At 47.2% G+C, this 14,136-nt stretch overlaps 1 protein-coding gene across 2 annotated transcripts in view; it reads right to left on the bottom strand.

The window, feature by feature from the left end:
- The window catches only part of STAM (signal transducing adaptor molecule), a 65,573-nt gene that overhangs the window by 25,055 nt on the left and 26,382 nt on the right, over positions 1 to 14,136 (bottom strand). For both annotated transcript variants that reach the window (XM_073677465.1, XM_073677466.1), the window contains exons 2-4: positions 6,160 to 6,244; positions 4,826 to 4,901; positions 3,794 to 3,889 (exon numbers count right to left, since the gene is read on the bottom strand). In XM_073677465.1, coding sequence (XP_073533566.1) covers positions 3,794 to 3,889; positions 4,826 to 4,901; positions 6,160 to 6,244 — 257 coding nt within the window. The remainder of the gene's footprint in view (positions 1 to 3,793; positions 3,890 to 4,825; positions 4,902 to 6,159; positions 6,245 to 14,136) is intronic.

Below are 14,136 nucleotides of genomic sequence, written 5' to 3'. Positions count from 1 at the left end.
AACTCAGTGAAAACCTGGATCAAGACAGTGGATCAAGAACAAGCCAAGACATATGTTCCTGACCATGTAGAGGTCAATTATATTTGTCAGTGCTTTCAAATAAAAACCTCTGATATTTCATTAAGACCCCAAGGTTTCAAAGTATTTAGTTGATATATCCAGTATATCTCTTTCCTACTGAGACACTGATTTCTATTGGGAGTGGTGCACGGAATATGCTCTATGGGCAGGATTTTAAGACACCCAAAGTCTTTATTGTGATGGATTGCCATATGTTGTGATAAACCAGGTTTTAAAAAACCTGTAGCGACATTATGCCTATGAGAATTTAGTCTTTTATGAAAGGGTTGCATAGTTCTACCGACATATTGCTTGGGACATGTGCATTCAATCAGATATATGACAATCTCTGAGGGCGGGATTTAACAAGCGCTGGCCAGAAGCGTATCATTTCAGCCGCCCAATGGTGCCCCTGTCACGTAATTGCGGAGGGAGAACTATGGCTTGTCATGACAGCTGGGGGTCTGCTGAAGACCCCCATGCACGTCATTACAATACTCCTATGAACGCTGGCCCGAGGCCGGCGTTCATAGGAGATCACGATTTCTGCTATACACAGCACTGCTGAAGCCCTGGTATGTATAGCACAAGCGATCGTACGATCGCAGCTTCAAGTGTCCTAAGGGGACTATTAAATAAAGTAAAAAAAAAGTTTTTAAATATATTAAAAATAAATATTAAAAATAAAAAAGTTCAAATCACCCCCCTTTTACCCAATTGAGAATAAAACAAAACAAAATTTGGTATTTCTGTGTTCAGAATCGCCCGATCTATCAAAATAAAAAAAGAATTAATCCGATCGGTAAACGGCGTAACGAGAAGAAAAATTGAACTGCCAGAATATTTTTTTTTTTTTACCACCGCAACATTGTAATAAAATGCAATAAGAGGCGATCAAAACATGGTATCTACCCCAAAATGGCATCAATAATAAACGTCAGCTCGGCGTGCAAAAAATAAGCCCTCATCCAGCCCCAGATCCTGAAAAATGGAGACGCTACGGGTCTCAGAAAATGGCAACAAAAACCTTTTTTCATAGAAATTTTGGAATTTTCTTTTCACCACTTACATAAAAAATAAACTTTACAGGTTTGGTATCTGTGACCTCGTAATGATCTGGAGAATCATAATGGCAGCAGATTTACCATACAGTAAACATGATAAATAAAAACCCAAAAAACAATTGTGGAATCGCACTTGGAATTTTTTTTCCTGCTTTCCAGTACACAATATGGTAAAACCAATGGTGTCGGTCAAAGGTACAACTCATCCTGCAAAAAACAAGCCCTCACACGGCCATAATGACGGAAACATAAAAAAGTTATGGCTCTTGGTAGAAGGGGAGGAAAAAACAAAAACGAAAAACAACAAAAAAATGGCCCGGGGGTGAAGGGGTTAAATACAAATTAAATTGTATTGAAATGGGAAAATGATCAGCAGGACCCTGGTCCAGTGGTAACATTGGTAGTTTGTGGGCGCTGGACCACAGACCTGCCAATATCCCCAGCACCTCTTCTGATTAGTAGCCTCGGTGCCTGCAGTCGCGCTGTGCGGACTATCTCATACAGAAGAGCATTTGTGACACCCCAGGGGTCTGGTTGCCACAGTAATAGAGATATTATGTCTGAGAGCAAGTGGGAGGTTTCTCTGGTCAGGAGCCCTAAGCATGCAACACAGCCCACCCAGACCTGGGAGGGGAGGAATCTGCCCTTATAAACTGGGTCTGGGGCGGGGTTAGAGCAGTCAGAGTCAGAGCCTGGAGTGAAGTTCCAGACACAGGGAAAGCAAGAACAGGAGCTCTGTAGGAGCAGTAGCAGAAGTCCAGGGGCTGGAGCTGAGCAGAGTTCGCCCTGGACGAAGTTACTAAAGCCGGACACAGGAGTCTGAGGCTGTGGGGACTGATATACACCCAGCAGCAGAAACCAGCCGGCAGGGGATTCCAGGTCCTCTGGCCATAGAAGCCCGGAGGCTCAGTCACAGAGAAGGGACCAGCGCCGCCATCCAGGAGCGGAGGCTAACAGAAGGCCCCAAGTCACCAGCCATACGGGTGAGCACCACACGGTATACTCAGGGACGTGGGCTACTTGTAACCGCTGACAGCAAGGTAGCCAGGAAGAGTGCAGATTAACGGGGAGGCCTACAACTCCACCTGGCCAGGGGAACTCCTGCTTGCTCGCAGACTGACCAGGCCCCTTATACTAGCCAGTACTCCCGGGAGGGTCTGCCTTGTACCATCAGTAAAGACCCTGAACTGCACCACACGTCTCTGTGATTCCTTGTCGCACCAGCACCATCAGCATTGGGACCCTCACACCATCACTCCCATCATCTCTCACATTAGCTGCCCTGAGGCAATTACTCCTCCCGTGGGGAGTCATCCCATACTCGGCTGCGCAACCAACATCAGCCTCAGCGGTCGGCAGCGCAGCGGCGGTCCCCACTGACCGCAATCCACGGGTGGCGTAGTCGGACACTTATTACAACATTTAGACTGCCACTGGTTTGACCGCCCTGGGCACGGACCGGGTCACCGCCACGGAGAACTACAACCCCCAGCGATCCGGCTCCGGGTATTCCCCCTGCACAGCAGCAGCGCACAGGCCCAGGGGGCGCGTCACATTTGTGAGGTCAGACCCTGATGTTGGGGAGAGGCCGGACTCACAATCTCCGATCTGGTGCAGCCCAAAAGGTGTTGGGTAGAGTTGAGGTCCGGGCTCTGTGCGGCCGCTCATGTTCTTCCCAACCGAACTCCCCCAACCATGACTTTATAGACTTTGTGCACTGGTCAGTCATAAGGAACAGTAAAGGGTCTTCCCCAAACTGTTCCCACAAAGCTGGAAGCTACAACTGTCCAAAATGTTTTGTGCTGAAGCAATTTCCCTTCACTGGAGCTAAGAGGCTGAGGAAAAACAGTCCCATAGCATTATCCTCCTCCACCATCTGTACAGCAGCACAATGCAGTCAGGGGGTAACGTTCTCCTGACATTCACCAAACCCAGACTCATCCATCAGACGCAGATAGAGAAGTGTGATCCAGCACTGCACAGAACACGTCTCCTCCAGAGTCCAGTGGTGGCGGCTTTACACCACTCCATCCGAAGCTCGGCACTGTGCTTGGTGATGTACGGCTGCATGCAGCTGCTCGGCCATGAAGCTCCCAGCGGGGCGCAGTGTTTGTGCTGATACCAGAGGAGGTCTGGACTCTGCAGTTATGGGGTCAGCAGAGTATTGGTGACTTTTCAGCCATCTGCTCCTCAGCACTTGGCCCCCCACTCTGTAATGTTATGGGGTCTCCACTTCGTGGCTGAGTTGCTGCGGTTCCTTCCACTTCTCAATAATATCATTCACAGGTGATGGGGAAGATTCAGGAGGAAGAAATGTCATGAACGGACTTGTTACCCCGGTGGCTCCAATTACAGGACCGCGCTGGTATCAGTGAGCTCTGCACCACCGGCCATTCCGTCACATGTTAATAAAGGTAGATGACTTGGCGGGGGGGGGGGGGGGGCTGGATGTTACACACTGGGGGCGAGGGGCCGGTTGATATAAACGCTGGGGGGGGCGAGGGGAAGGATGTTAAATGCTGAGGGGGGGGAATAGGACTGAATGAAAAACCTGGATTCAATAATTAAGCCATGTGCCTCAGTACTTCTCTCCATAGATTGTATACACCATGTGACTGAAGGAGCCAAGTACCATCCCGCAGTGCCCAGACCACAGCGGACAGACTCACCTTATTTAGTACACTGCTGACCTCGCTTGCAAAGTCTCTTGAACAAACTTCTAAGTGAAATATCTTCCCGCAGTTGGACACACAAGCTCCGAGCAGCTGAAATACAAGAGGAAATAATAATCAGAACAATGATGATTCATGGAACACAGATTCATCCAAATATCATTGCAGCCACGTTTCTTTATAAGGGGGTTTCCACAGTGGGCAATCCCCATCATGCCAGCAGGTTTTATGATGACTCACTGATTATAGGGGAATCTGGAAAAGGTGAACCAGCGATCTAAGCAGGGACAATACAATACAGGGCTTTAAGATTCTTCAGTCATACATTAATGTATTATAAGAGATGAGCAAAAAGATTTTAACTACCCGAGTTGTAAGCGGCAGAGATGCCCTGGATGCCAAGCACAGAACTGCTGGCTCAGAGGTGAACACCGACATCTTCCGGTTGCCACAGTGCATCGAATTGAGCCAGGAGCAAAATAGATTGAATCTGTTTGCTTATCTCTATACATTACATAGTGGAGAACAAACCAAGTCAATTCCCTAGAAATCAATATCAGTGACATTTCCAGGATTAGAGCTTCCACAGCCCTGCCCTGGCGTGTCCGCCCCCGGGGCGTCGCCCTGCCCTGGCGTGTCCGCCCCCGGGGCGTCGCCAGGCCTACGGCTCCCGAACTGGTGCACAGCTAGCACTGGCATGCCAACACAGGGGTACCGCCATGCATTTTCAGAGTTCATCTGATGCTTTATCAACCACAGGATACCAGTAATTTATGTTAGGGGACCCAGGTACAGACTTGGGATCGGCATATGATACCAGACTCCGTTACCTACAGACATCCTTACTTTGGTAATGAACTTTGATGAGGGATCACTAATTATTTTATAAGCGGTGTTCGTGCAGATTACTAATCCTCACTCTGCCGTACGCACACGTCGTCCTCCAGACTTCCTCTTACATTCTGCATTTCCCTTCTTTTATGATGCACTTTGCTGATGGTGTAAGATTGCGGCAGTGAGAACACTTACTGTAAGTGCTTGCATCGCCACGTGGGGGTCTTTATGGTTCACTCGCTTCATAATGGAGCGCAGACAGTCTTTAGGCCTGAAAGATGAATTCACTCATTACATTTTCTTGTCAAATCCATTTTATTCTTACAGAAACAGAAATCTTGTTCTCTTCGTGATCTCAGTGCATCTTATCTGTATTTCCTCCCACTTCTCTGTTCGAAAGACTTTATGGATCAATTACAATAATAAATATAGATCCTGTCGGCGGTGTACGGTTACCGGCTCCACCGTGATCGCCCTGTACTCGCACGTACGCCACAGACTTTTCAGGGAATGTTCACATCCTTTTTCATCAAGAATTTGAAGCAGATTCAGTCTCAAAATTCATCAAAAAAATATACGAATTAATAAGCTTCCTAGAAACTTTAACCCCTTTATCCCAATTTTTCATTTCCACATTTCAGCGGCAATAACTATTTTTCTTCCTGTTGTGGCTGTAACCAACTTTGTATTATGTGGGAAAAATAGCAATTTTCTTCAGCAGCGATTTTGGGGCGCATAAATTAATGTGCAAAAGTATTTATTTATGCGATGCAAATGCAGAATGAGTTAATTTGGGGTATTTTTTTACTATTTAAATAAGCTGATATAGTTTTTCTTTTCTTTTATACATGTAGTAAATTGTATTTTATTTAAAAAAAAAAATAAAAAAAAATATTTTTTGCTGATGTTTTAGGGCTTGTGATCATGTTGAGTATATGGAGCGGTTTTTTTTTTGTAAAAAAATTTTTTTTAAAAAACTGATGTGTTTTATAGCACCAGCAAAGGGACCAAGATTTCTGGGATCTTTCGTCGTGCGGATTTTAACCATTAATGCGCTGTTGTTTTTTATATGTGCAGCATGTTACCTATTTCAGTACTTTTGCAGCGTTTTTTATGCTTTCAAATGAAAGGTAAAAAAAAAGCAAGTAAAAACGCTTTATTAATTTTGAATTGTAGCACAAGCTGAATTCTTCCTGTCATGAGACGCAGTTTTAGAGCAGAAAAAATTGCTGCAAATTCTCATCACAAAGTGTTTTCTACTCAAAAACTGGGTAAAAAAAACAGATTCTGCAGCAAATATTTGCAACATGGGACAAACAATTGCAATTTTGTAATGGATGCCGTTAAAACAAAAAAAAGAGTTCTGTTCCCATGGCATATAACCGCTGCAGACAATCCACAACAAAATCTGAAAAGCCTTAAAAAAAAAAAAAAATCTGCTGCCAATTTTTTGAGGACTAAAAATCTGCATGAACCGTCGCACTGCGGACGTCAAATTTTGGAAGCATATTAGAATACACAGCACTTACCCCGTCCGTGACTGCCCAACTTTATCACATAGGTCAAGAATGAGCCCCCAGTCCTCCGCTGTGTTCAACTCACTTGTTGCTTTTTCTATCATGAAAAACAAAGAAAGAAACAAATGGTATTATAACTCACCATTTCTCAAATTGCTATTATAACACAAAAAAGTCTGTACTGGCGACGCACATTCCCAGGATCATCTCCACACACATCTACCAGTCTGTACTGGCGACGCACACTCCCAGGATCATCTCCACACACACCTACCAGTCTGTACTGGCGACGCACACTCCCAGGATCATCTCCACACACACCTACCAGTCTGTACTGGCGACGCACACTCCCAGGAACTCCACACACTAGTCTGTACTGGCGATGCACACTCCCAGGATCTATATACACACACCAGTCTGTACTGGCGACGCACACTCCCAGGATCTCCACACACACCAGTCTGTACTGGCGACGCACACTCCCAGGATCTCCACACACACCAGTCTGTACTGGCGACGCACACTCCCAGGATCATCTCCACACACACCTACCAGTCTGTACTGGCGACGCACACTCCCAGGATCATCTCCACACACACCTACCAGTCTGTACTGGCGACGCACACTCCCAGGAACTCCACACACTAGTCTGTACTGGCGATGCACACTCCCAGGATCTATATACACACACCAGTCTGTACTGGCGACGCACACTCCCAGGATCTCCACACACACCAGTCTGTACTGGCGACGCACACTCCCAGGATCTCCACACACACCAGTCTGTACTGGCGACGCACACTCCCAGGATCTCCACACACACTAGTCTGTACTTGCGATGCACACTCCCAGGATCTATATACACACACCAGTCTGTACTGGCGACGCACACTCCCAGGATCTATATACACACACCAGTCTGTACTGGCGACGCACACTCCCAGGATCTATATACACACACCAGTCTGTACTGGCGACACACATTCCCAGGATCTATATACACACCAGTCTGTACTGGCGACACACACTTCCAGGATCTATATACACACACCAGTCTGTACTGGCGACGCACACTCCCAGGATCTCCACACACACCAGTCTGTACTGGCGATGCACACTCCCAGGATCTATATACACACCAGTCTGTACTGGCGACACACATTCCCAGGATCTACATACACACACCAGTCTGTACTGGCGACGCACACTCCCAGGATCTACATACACACACCAGTCTGTACTGGCGACGCACACTCCCAGGATCTCCACACACACCAGTCTGTACTGGCGACGCACACTCCCAGGATCTCCACACACACACCAGTCTGTACTGGCGACGCACACTCCCAGGATCTCCACACACACCAGTCTGTACTGGTGACGCACACTCCCAGGATCTCCACACACACCAGTCTGTACTGGCGACGCACACTCCCAGTATCATCCTGCACACCAGTCTGTACTGGTGACGCACACTCCCAGTATCATCCTGCACACCAGTCTGTACTGGCGACGCACACTCCCAGTATCATCCTGCACACCAGTCTGTACTGGTGACGCACACTCCCAGTATCATCCTGCACACCAGTCTGTACTGGTGACGCACACTCCCAGTATCATCCTGCACACCAGTCTGTACTGGTGACGCACACTCCCAGTATCATCCTGCACACCAGTCTGTAGTGTTAACGGTAATGCTATAAATCCCAGTGCGAGGAACCAAATATGTAATGTTGAGATACAGCTGTACATGTATTATCCTGAATCTTGTGACAATCAAAATCAGCAAAATTGTGGACTTAAAAATTAACTTTTACTAGATATGTTTAAAAATTATTAATGGTAGACAAACATATTAAAAACGTATGGAAAAAAGGGAATGAAAAGGGTCAGTTCAGGGCTGTACTAGTATAATAGGGTCAGCTGTGGACTGCCCTTGTAAGGGCAGGAGTTCTTGGGGTCTTAGGGCCATCTCTAGGGTATAGGTATTGGCAGGGACAGTAAATGACGAGAACTCAGCCACTTACAGGGGATTTTAAGAGGATACAGAGGGCACAGAGGACCAAACCATATATGGGCGAGATCTTTCTTATTTAGTCCTTTGGACACTCAAATGGTATATTTATAGGAGTCTGTTCACTTCATAGACTTATGTGTATTGAGACCCTATTAATTATTCTGACCACTGTCAGTAAATGTTCTCTTGTAGGGACAAGGGTTTTCATTCCCTTTTTTCCATACGTTTTTAATATGTTTGTCTACCATTAATAATTTTTAAACATATCTAGTAAAAGTTACGTTTTAAGTCCACAATTTTGCTGATTTTGACAAATACTGTTCGTGTGGATATTGGAACAGGTCCTGTTTGGGATCTGTCTTCTATGCTTAAGCATTGGTACATATATTTTTTGCTTTATCGATCTTGTGACAATCACCAAGTATCCTAGGTTTGCTTTTAAAATGATAAATGTCAAGAGCGAACGACCGAATGTACACGACCTCCGAGGAAATAACTGCGACACCGCTGATTAGTATTCCTCGGCTGCAATCAGATTCCCAGACGTGCCTATGGCGCTCGGTGGGGGCATTGCTATTCTCGTCATCAGGAGACACAGTTATATTTAGAGATGAGCGTTGTTCTACTCGAACTGTTCGCCAATCTCAAATTCGAGCTGTTTTGGGCGGTGTTCGAGCCGGACGGCGAACACGAACAATTTGAGAAAAATTCGGCTGTTCGAGGTTATGTTCGATAACTGTTCGTGCACCAAAATCATAACTGGATTTTTTCTCAGTAATGATGAAAATTAATGTTAATACGCAGTTTGAGTGTACAGCGGGGTGGGGGGAGGGGCAGGGGATGGATCTCTGCAGGAACAATGAAGATCTCCATTTTTTTTTCTCTTTCCCGCATTTGCAGTGGGGAGGTGCAATCTGTCAGCCTATCAGCAGCGCACACACGGAGCGAAGTGCTTTTTTTCACACAAGCAAGGGCATGTGTGATTGGCAGTGTACGTCACATGTCCTTGCCCTATAAGACCAAGCCATTTTCCCCGTCGCCACCATTTTCTCACTGCTGCAGCTGCATGTTAGACGGCACCGCTGTTGCTGTGTGCGCTATACATTGTTAATTTCAAGCCAATTTTCGCACAAATATACAGATAGCTTGGGAGTAGGGAATAGTTGTGATTGCAGTCCTTTTAAGGACTAGGTTACAGCATTTCCTACGACTTTTATCAGGCAGGTCTGTGCTCTTAAATAGATAGGTTGTGGGAGTAAAGACTAATTGTAATTGCAGTCCTTTTCAGGACTAGGTTACATGAGTTCCTATCAGTTTTTGCCAGGCAGGTCTGTGCCAGTGCTGTGCAAGTTTTTTTCACAGCATTTGGCTGAATCTAGCAAAGCTAATCCTTTTTGGCCTATTGCAGAGTGTGTTAGTCAGTGGAGTAGCCTATCTGTGTTGCAAGATATACCACCTGTGTATAGAATACCAATTTTTTTACTGCACCTAGTGAAGTAAAATCTTTTGGGCATAGCATCATTCTATTAGTCCATCTATACTGACCTCCATCAGGTTGCAAACTGAATATAATTTTTTTCTGCATCTAGCTCTGAAAAAATATTTGGGCTTCTAGCAGTGTGTGGGACTTGTTCTATTAGTCCTTCTATACTGACCTCCAGCAGGTTGCAAATTGAATATAACTTTTTTCTGCATCTAGCTCTGAAAAAATATTTGGGCTTCTAGCGGTGTGTGGGACTTGGTCTATTAGTCCATCTATACTGACCTCCATCAGGTTGCAAATTAAAAATAATTTTTTTCTGCATCTAGCTCTGAAAAAATATTTGGGCTTCTAGCAGTGTGTGGGACTTGGTCTATTAGTCCATCTATACTGACCTCCATCAGGTTGCAAATTGAATATAATTTTTTTCTGCATCTAGCTCTGAAAAAATAGTTGGGCTTCTAGCGGTGTGTGGGACTTGGTCTATTAGTCCATCTATACTGACCTCCATCAGGTTGCAAATTAAAAATAATTTTTTTCTGCATCTAGCTCTGAAAAAATATTTGGCCTTCTAGCAGTGTGTGGGACTTGGTCTATTAGTCCATCTATACTGACCTCCATCAGGTTGCAAATTAAAAATAATTTTTATCTGCATCTACAGAACCTCTGAAAAAATATTTGGGCTTCTAGCAGTGTGTGGGACTTGGTCTATTAGTCCATCTATACTGACCTCCATCAGGTTGCAAATTGAATATAATTTTTTTCTGCATCTAGCTCTGAAAAAATAGTTGGGCTTCTAGCGGTGTGTGGGACTTGGTCTATTAGTCCATCTATACTGACCTCCATCAGGTTGCAAATTAAAAATAATTTTTTTCTGCATCTAGCTCTGAAAAAATATTTGGCCTTCTAGCAGTGTGTGGGACTTGGTCTATTAGTCCATCTATACTGACCTCCATCAGGTTGCAAATTCAAAATAATTTTTTTCTGCATCTAACCCAGCCAATAGTTTTGGCCTAATACCACAGTTTGGCCACTCAGCTCTGCTCGGTTACCATCCATTGTTTTTTTGTGCAAACAACTCCAGAGTTGTGAATTAGTTAACCACCAAAATGAGTGGAAAAAGGCCTGCTGCTGGTGGAAAGGGGAATAGGCGTGTTGGGAAGGGGAAAAAAGGTTGTGTCCGTGGGGTAGGTGTTAAAGCAACAGTAACATCTGCAGAAGAAAGACCATCTTCCAGCCAAACTAAAATGTCTACTTCTTTTAGCGGACAATGTGATAAGATCCCTTTCTTACGGCCACGCCAATCGCTACAAATTCCAGATGAGGCACAAAAACAGCAGGTGCTTCAACGGATATCAAGTGCTCCTTTAAGTGGGCTCTCCTCCACATCAACTTCAACATCACAAATACTCCAGCCCTCAAAGGTGTCACCCAAATCGCACTTGCTTCCTCACAGCTCCCAAATCTCGAGCTGCCCGTCTGAGTATGAGGTAGAACAGATGGTTGAGTCTGCAGAGCTGTTTACTCATACTATAGCCTGGGAATCAGAGGTCGACTCCAGCGCTTGTGTGAATCCAGACGAGGAAATGATCTGCACTGATGCCCAGAATCTTTATGAGTCGGATCCAGGACCAGACGCAGAAGGTTCTGACCATAATGTAGACCCTCATTCCCAAACTGTAACTCCTGTTGGTGGAGACAATGAGGAAGACGATGATAAGACTCAAATACCTGATTGGAGCGACAACTTTAGTTTTTTGTCAGGGCAGGAACAGGTTGGCTCTGAGGACGACGGGTGTGATAACGCACAGGGTGATGATGATGAGGTCGGAGATCCCACTTACTGTCAACCCACAGTCAGCCAAGAGATGAGGTCAGCAGAGGAGGTGGAGGAAGATGCTAGTGACGACGAGGTCAGGTTGCGCCTTCCTGGACAGAGACGTAGTACTGGAAGCACGTCAACAACTGCATCCTCAAACACAACTCTGCCTCTCACCACAAGTCGTGGTGGCTCTTCAGGTCGCATGGGTGCTAAGCCTTGCATAGCCTGGGCATTTTTTCAGATCGATAAAGATGACCCAACTCGTGTTATCTGTAACATTTGTCAGCAAAAGCTAAGTAGAGGCCAAAAAATACATAGTTTGAGTACTTCATGCATGAACCGGCACATGGACATGAAGCATAAGTTGCAGTGTGTAACATACCTGGCGGCGTCCTTGCATAGTGGTCCATCTCCCACTGTGCAAGAGCGCGCACTTGATCTCCTGTCCAGAATGTCTCTCTGGCTTCCCTCCATGCTGTCTGTTTGTGTCTGTTTCTGCTGCTTAAGGGCGGCGCCCGATCACTTCCTGCTTTTTGTACCTGCTGTGGGTCACACCTCTTGTGCGTCCTCAGCCTATTGCTGTCTGTCACCTGGTATATAGCTCAGCTGCGCCCATCTATCTCTGCCTGAGCATAGTGTTTCTTTCAGTGTGTGCTTGCACTCTGAAGGTGCCAGGTCCCGTTCTGTGTTCTCTTTTCTGCCTATCCTGGAGGCTGTATTTCCAGGCCTGTCTGAACACGCTCCTAGCCTGTTCCTCCTGCCTTCTAGGGGCCGATTACCTAGACCTGTTCCTGTATCTTGTCTGACCTGTCTGAACACGCTCCTAGCCTGTTCCTCCTGCCTTCTAGGGGCCGATTACCTAGACCTGTTCCTGTATCTTGTCTGAACACGCTCCTAGCCTGTTCCTCTCGCCTTCTAGGGGCTGATTTCCTAGACCCGCTTCTGTATCTTGTCTGTCCTGTCTGAACACGCTCCTTGCCTGTTCGTCCTGCCTCTCTGGGGGCCGTATTCCCAGACCCGCTCCTGTATCCCGCTGCAGTGTCGGTCTCCTCCGTACACTCAGTTCCAGTCTGAACTCTCTCCTATCCTTTACCTGTTTTGCCTCTATGTCCGTTCCCTTCCTTTTTCTGCAGAGTCTGAACTCGTACCTAACTCCTGCTTGTTGTCTCTGTACTCCCGTTTGTGAGTTTGTGGTCCACTCGCTACTTCACTGCAAGTATCCTGTGGATGTCTGGCTCTGCCTTTCCCTTCCTGTCTGTTCCGTGTGAACAGAGCCCTGTCCCCCCTACTCAGCCTAGCCTGCTCTGACTCCTTTGCCCGCTGCTCCGGCAGTCCTGTCCTGCCCTGCTTCTGCCCGCTGCTCCGGCAGTCCTGTCCTGCCCTGCTTCTGCCCGCTGCTCCGGCAGTCCTGTCCTGCCCTGCTTCTGCCCGCTGCTCCGGCAGTCCTGTCCTGCCCTGCTTCTGCCCGCTGCTCCGGCAGTCCTGTCCTGCCCTGCTTCTGCCCGCTGCTCCGGCAGTCCTGTCCTGCCCTGCTTGTGCTCGCTGCTCCTGCAGCCCTGTCCTGCTCTGTTCTTGCCCACCGCTTCGGGCGTTCCCTCTCTGCTGTGGTTGTCTACCGCATCTGCGGTTCTGTGACCCACTCTGTACTGGGTCTTAACCTTTCTGTGCTCCAGCCCGTCCTTTCGGCCAGTACCTCCCTGCCTGCATACTCGCCTGTATCCACCCATCTGCATACCTGCCGTGTTTGCTTATATCCACCAGTCTGTGCCAGCCTAACCTGCCTGTTCCTGAGTCCCAGTGTGTACTGGGTCCTATCCCGCCTGTGTTCCTACCTGCTAGTGCCTCCCTGTCTGCACTCTAGCTGTGCTTGCCTGTACCCCTCTACCTGTATTGTTCCTGAGTCCCAGTGTGTACTGGGTCCTATCCCGCCTGTGTTCCTACCTGCTAGTGCCTCCCTGTCTGCACTCTAGCTGCGCTTGCCTTTACCCGCCTGCCTGCATACCAGTCGTGCCTGCCTATACCCTCCAGTCTGTGCGCCAGCCTAACCAGCCTGATCCAGTAATCCCTGTGTGGGTCAACCCCCGTGTCCGGAGTTTGACCTGGAGTAGCACCTGGTCCCTCTGCCCGGTTTCTCCCTGGTGCACTGGCGTCGTATGCCGTCGTGCCATCTTGGTCGGATCGGCCAGATACTTAGTCACGCCCCTCCAGGCACTCTCCGGTTCATGGTCCAGTGGAATCACTACAATCACACGCACACGCCGCTCAGCCCGGGCGTGTGCATAACAGCATGCTCAGGCCATGGTTCCCGTTGAGCCCCACGGCCTTCGCTCTCTGAGAAGTTTTCCAGCGAATACATGCATTAAAATAAATAAATAAATATTTTTTTTTTCCTTTAGCTGAGTTCCAGGCGAATTACGCACCCGTCCAGATGGATCTATCTGCTCTCGTTCCCGCGGATCCGCTACGTTATTATGGGGATCCTAGACAAAGTCGTGCATTTGTGGAGCAATGCATGCTACACTTCAAGTTCTACCCTCTATGTTTTCCCACCGATCGGGTTAAGGTGGCATTCATTATGTCTTACCTGGCGGGTGATGCCTTGGAATGGATCAACCCCCTATATGAAACACAGGATCCGATCCTCCTGGACCTAATGGCCTTCCTGGTGGC

Source organism: Phyllobates terribilis, unplaced genomic scaffold, assembly GCF_046119375.1.
Source record: "Phyllobates terribilis strain yellow unplaced genomic scaffold, ASM4611937v1 Scaffold_4__5_contigs__length_816908805, whole genome shotgun sequence".
In the NCBI taxonomy this organism is placed as follows: domain Eukaryota; kingdom Metazoa; phylum Chordata; class Amphibia; order Anura; family Dendrobatidae; genus Phyllobates; species Phyllobates terribilis.
This window is presented reverse-complemented; position numbering and strand designations above follow the sequence as displayed.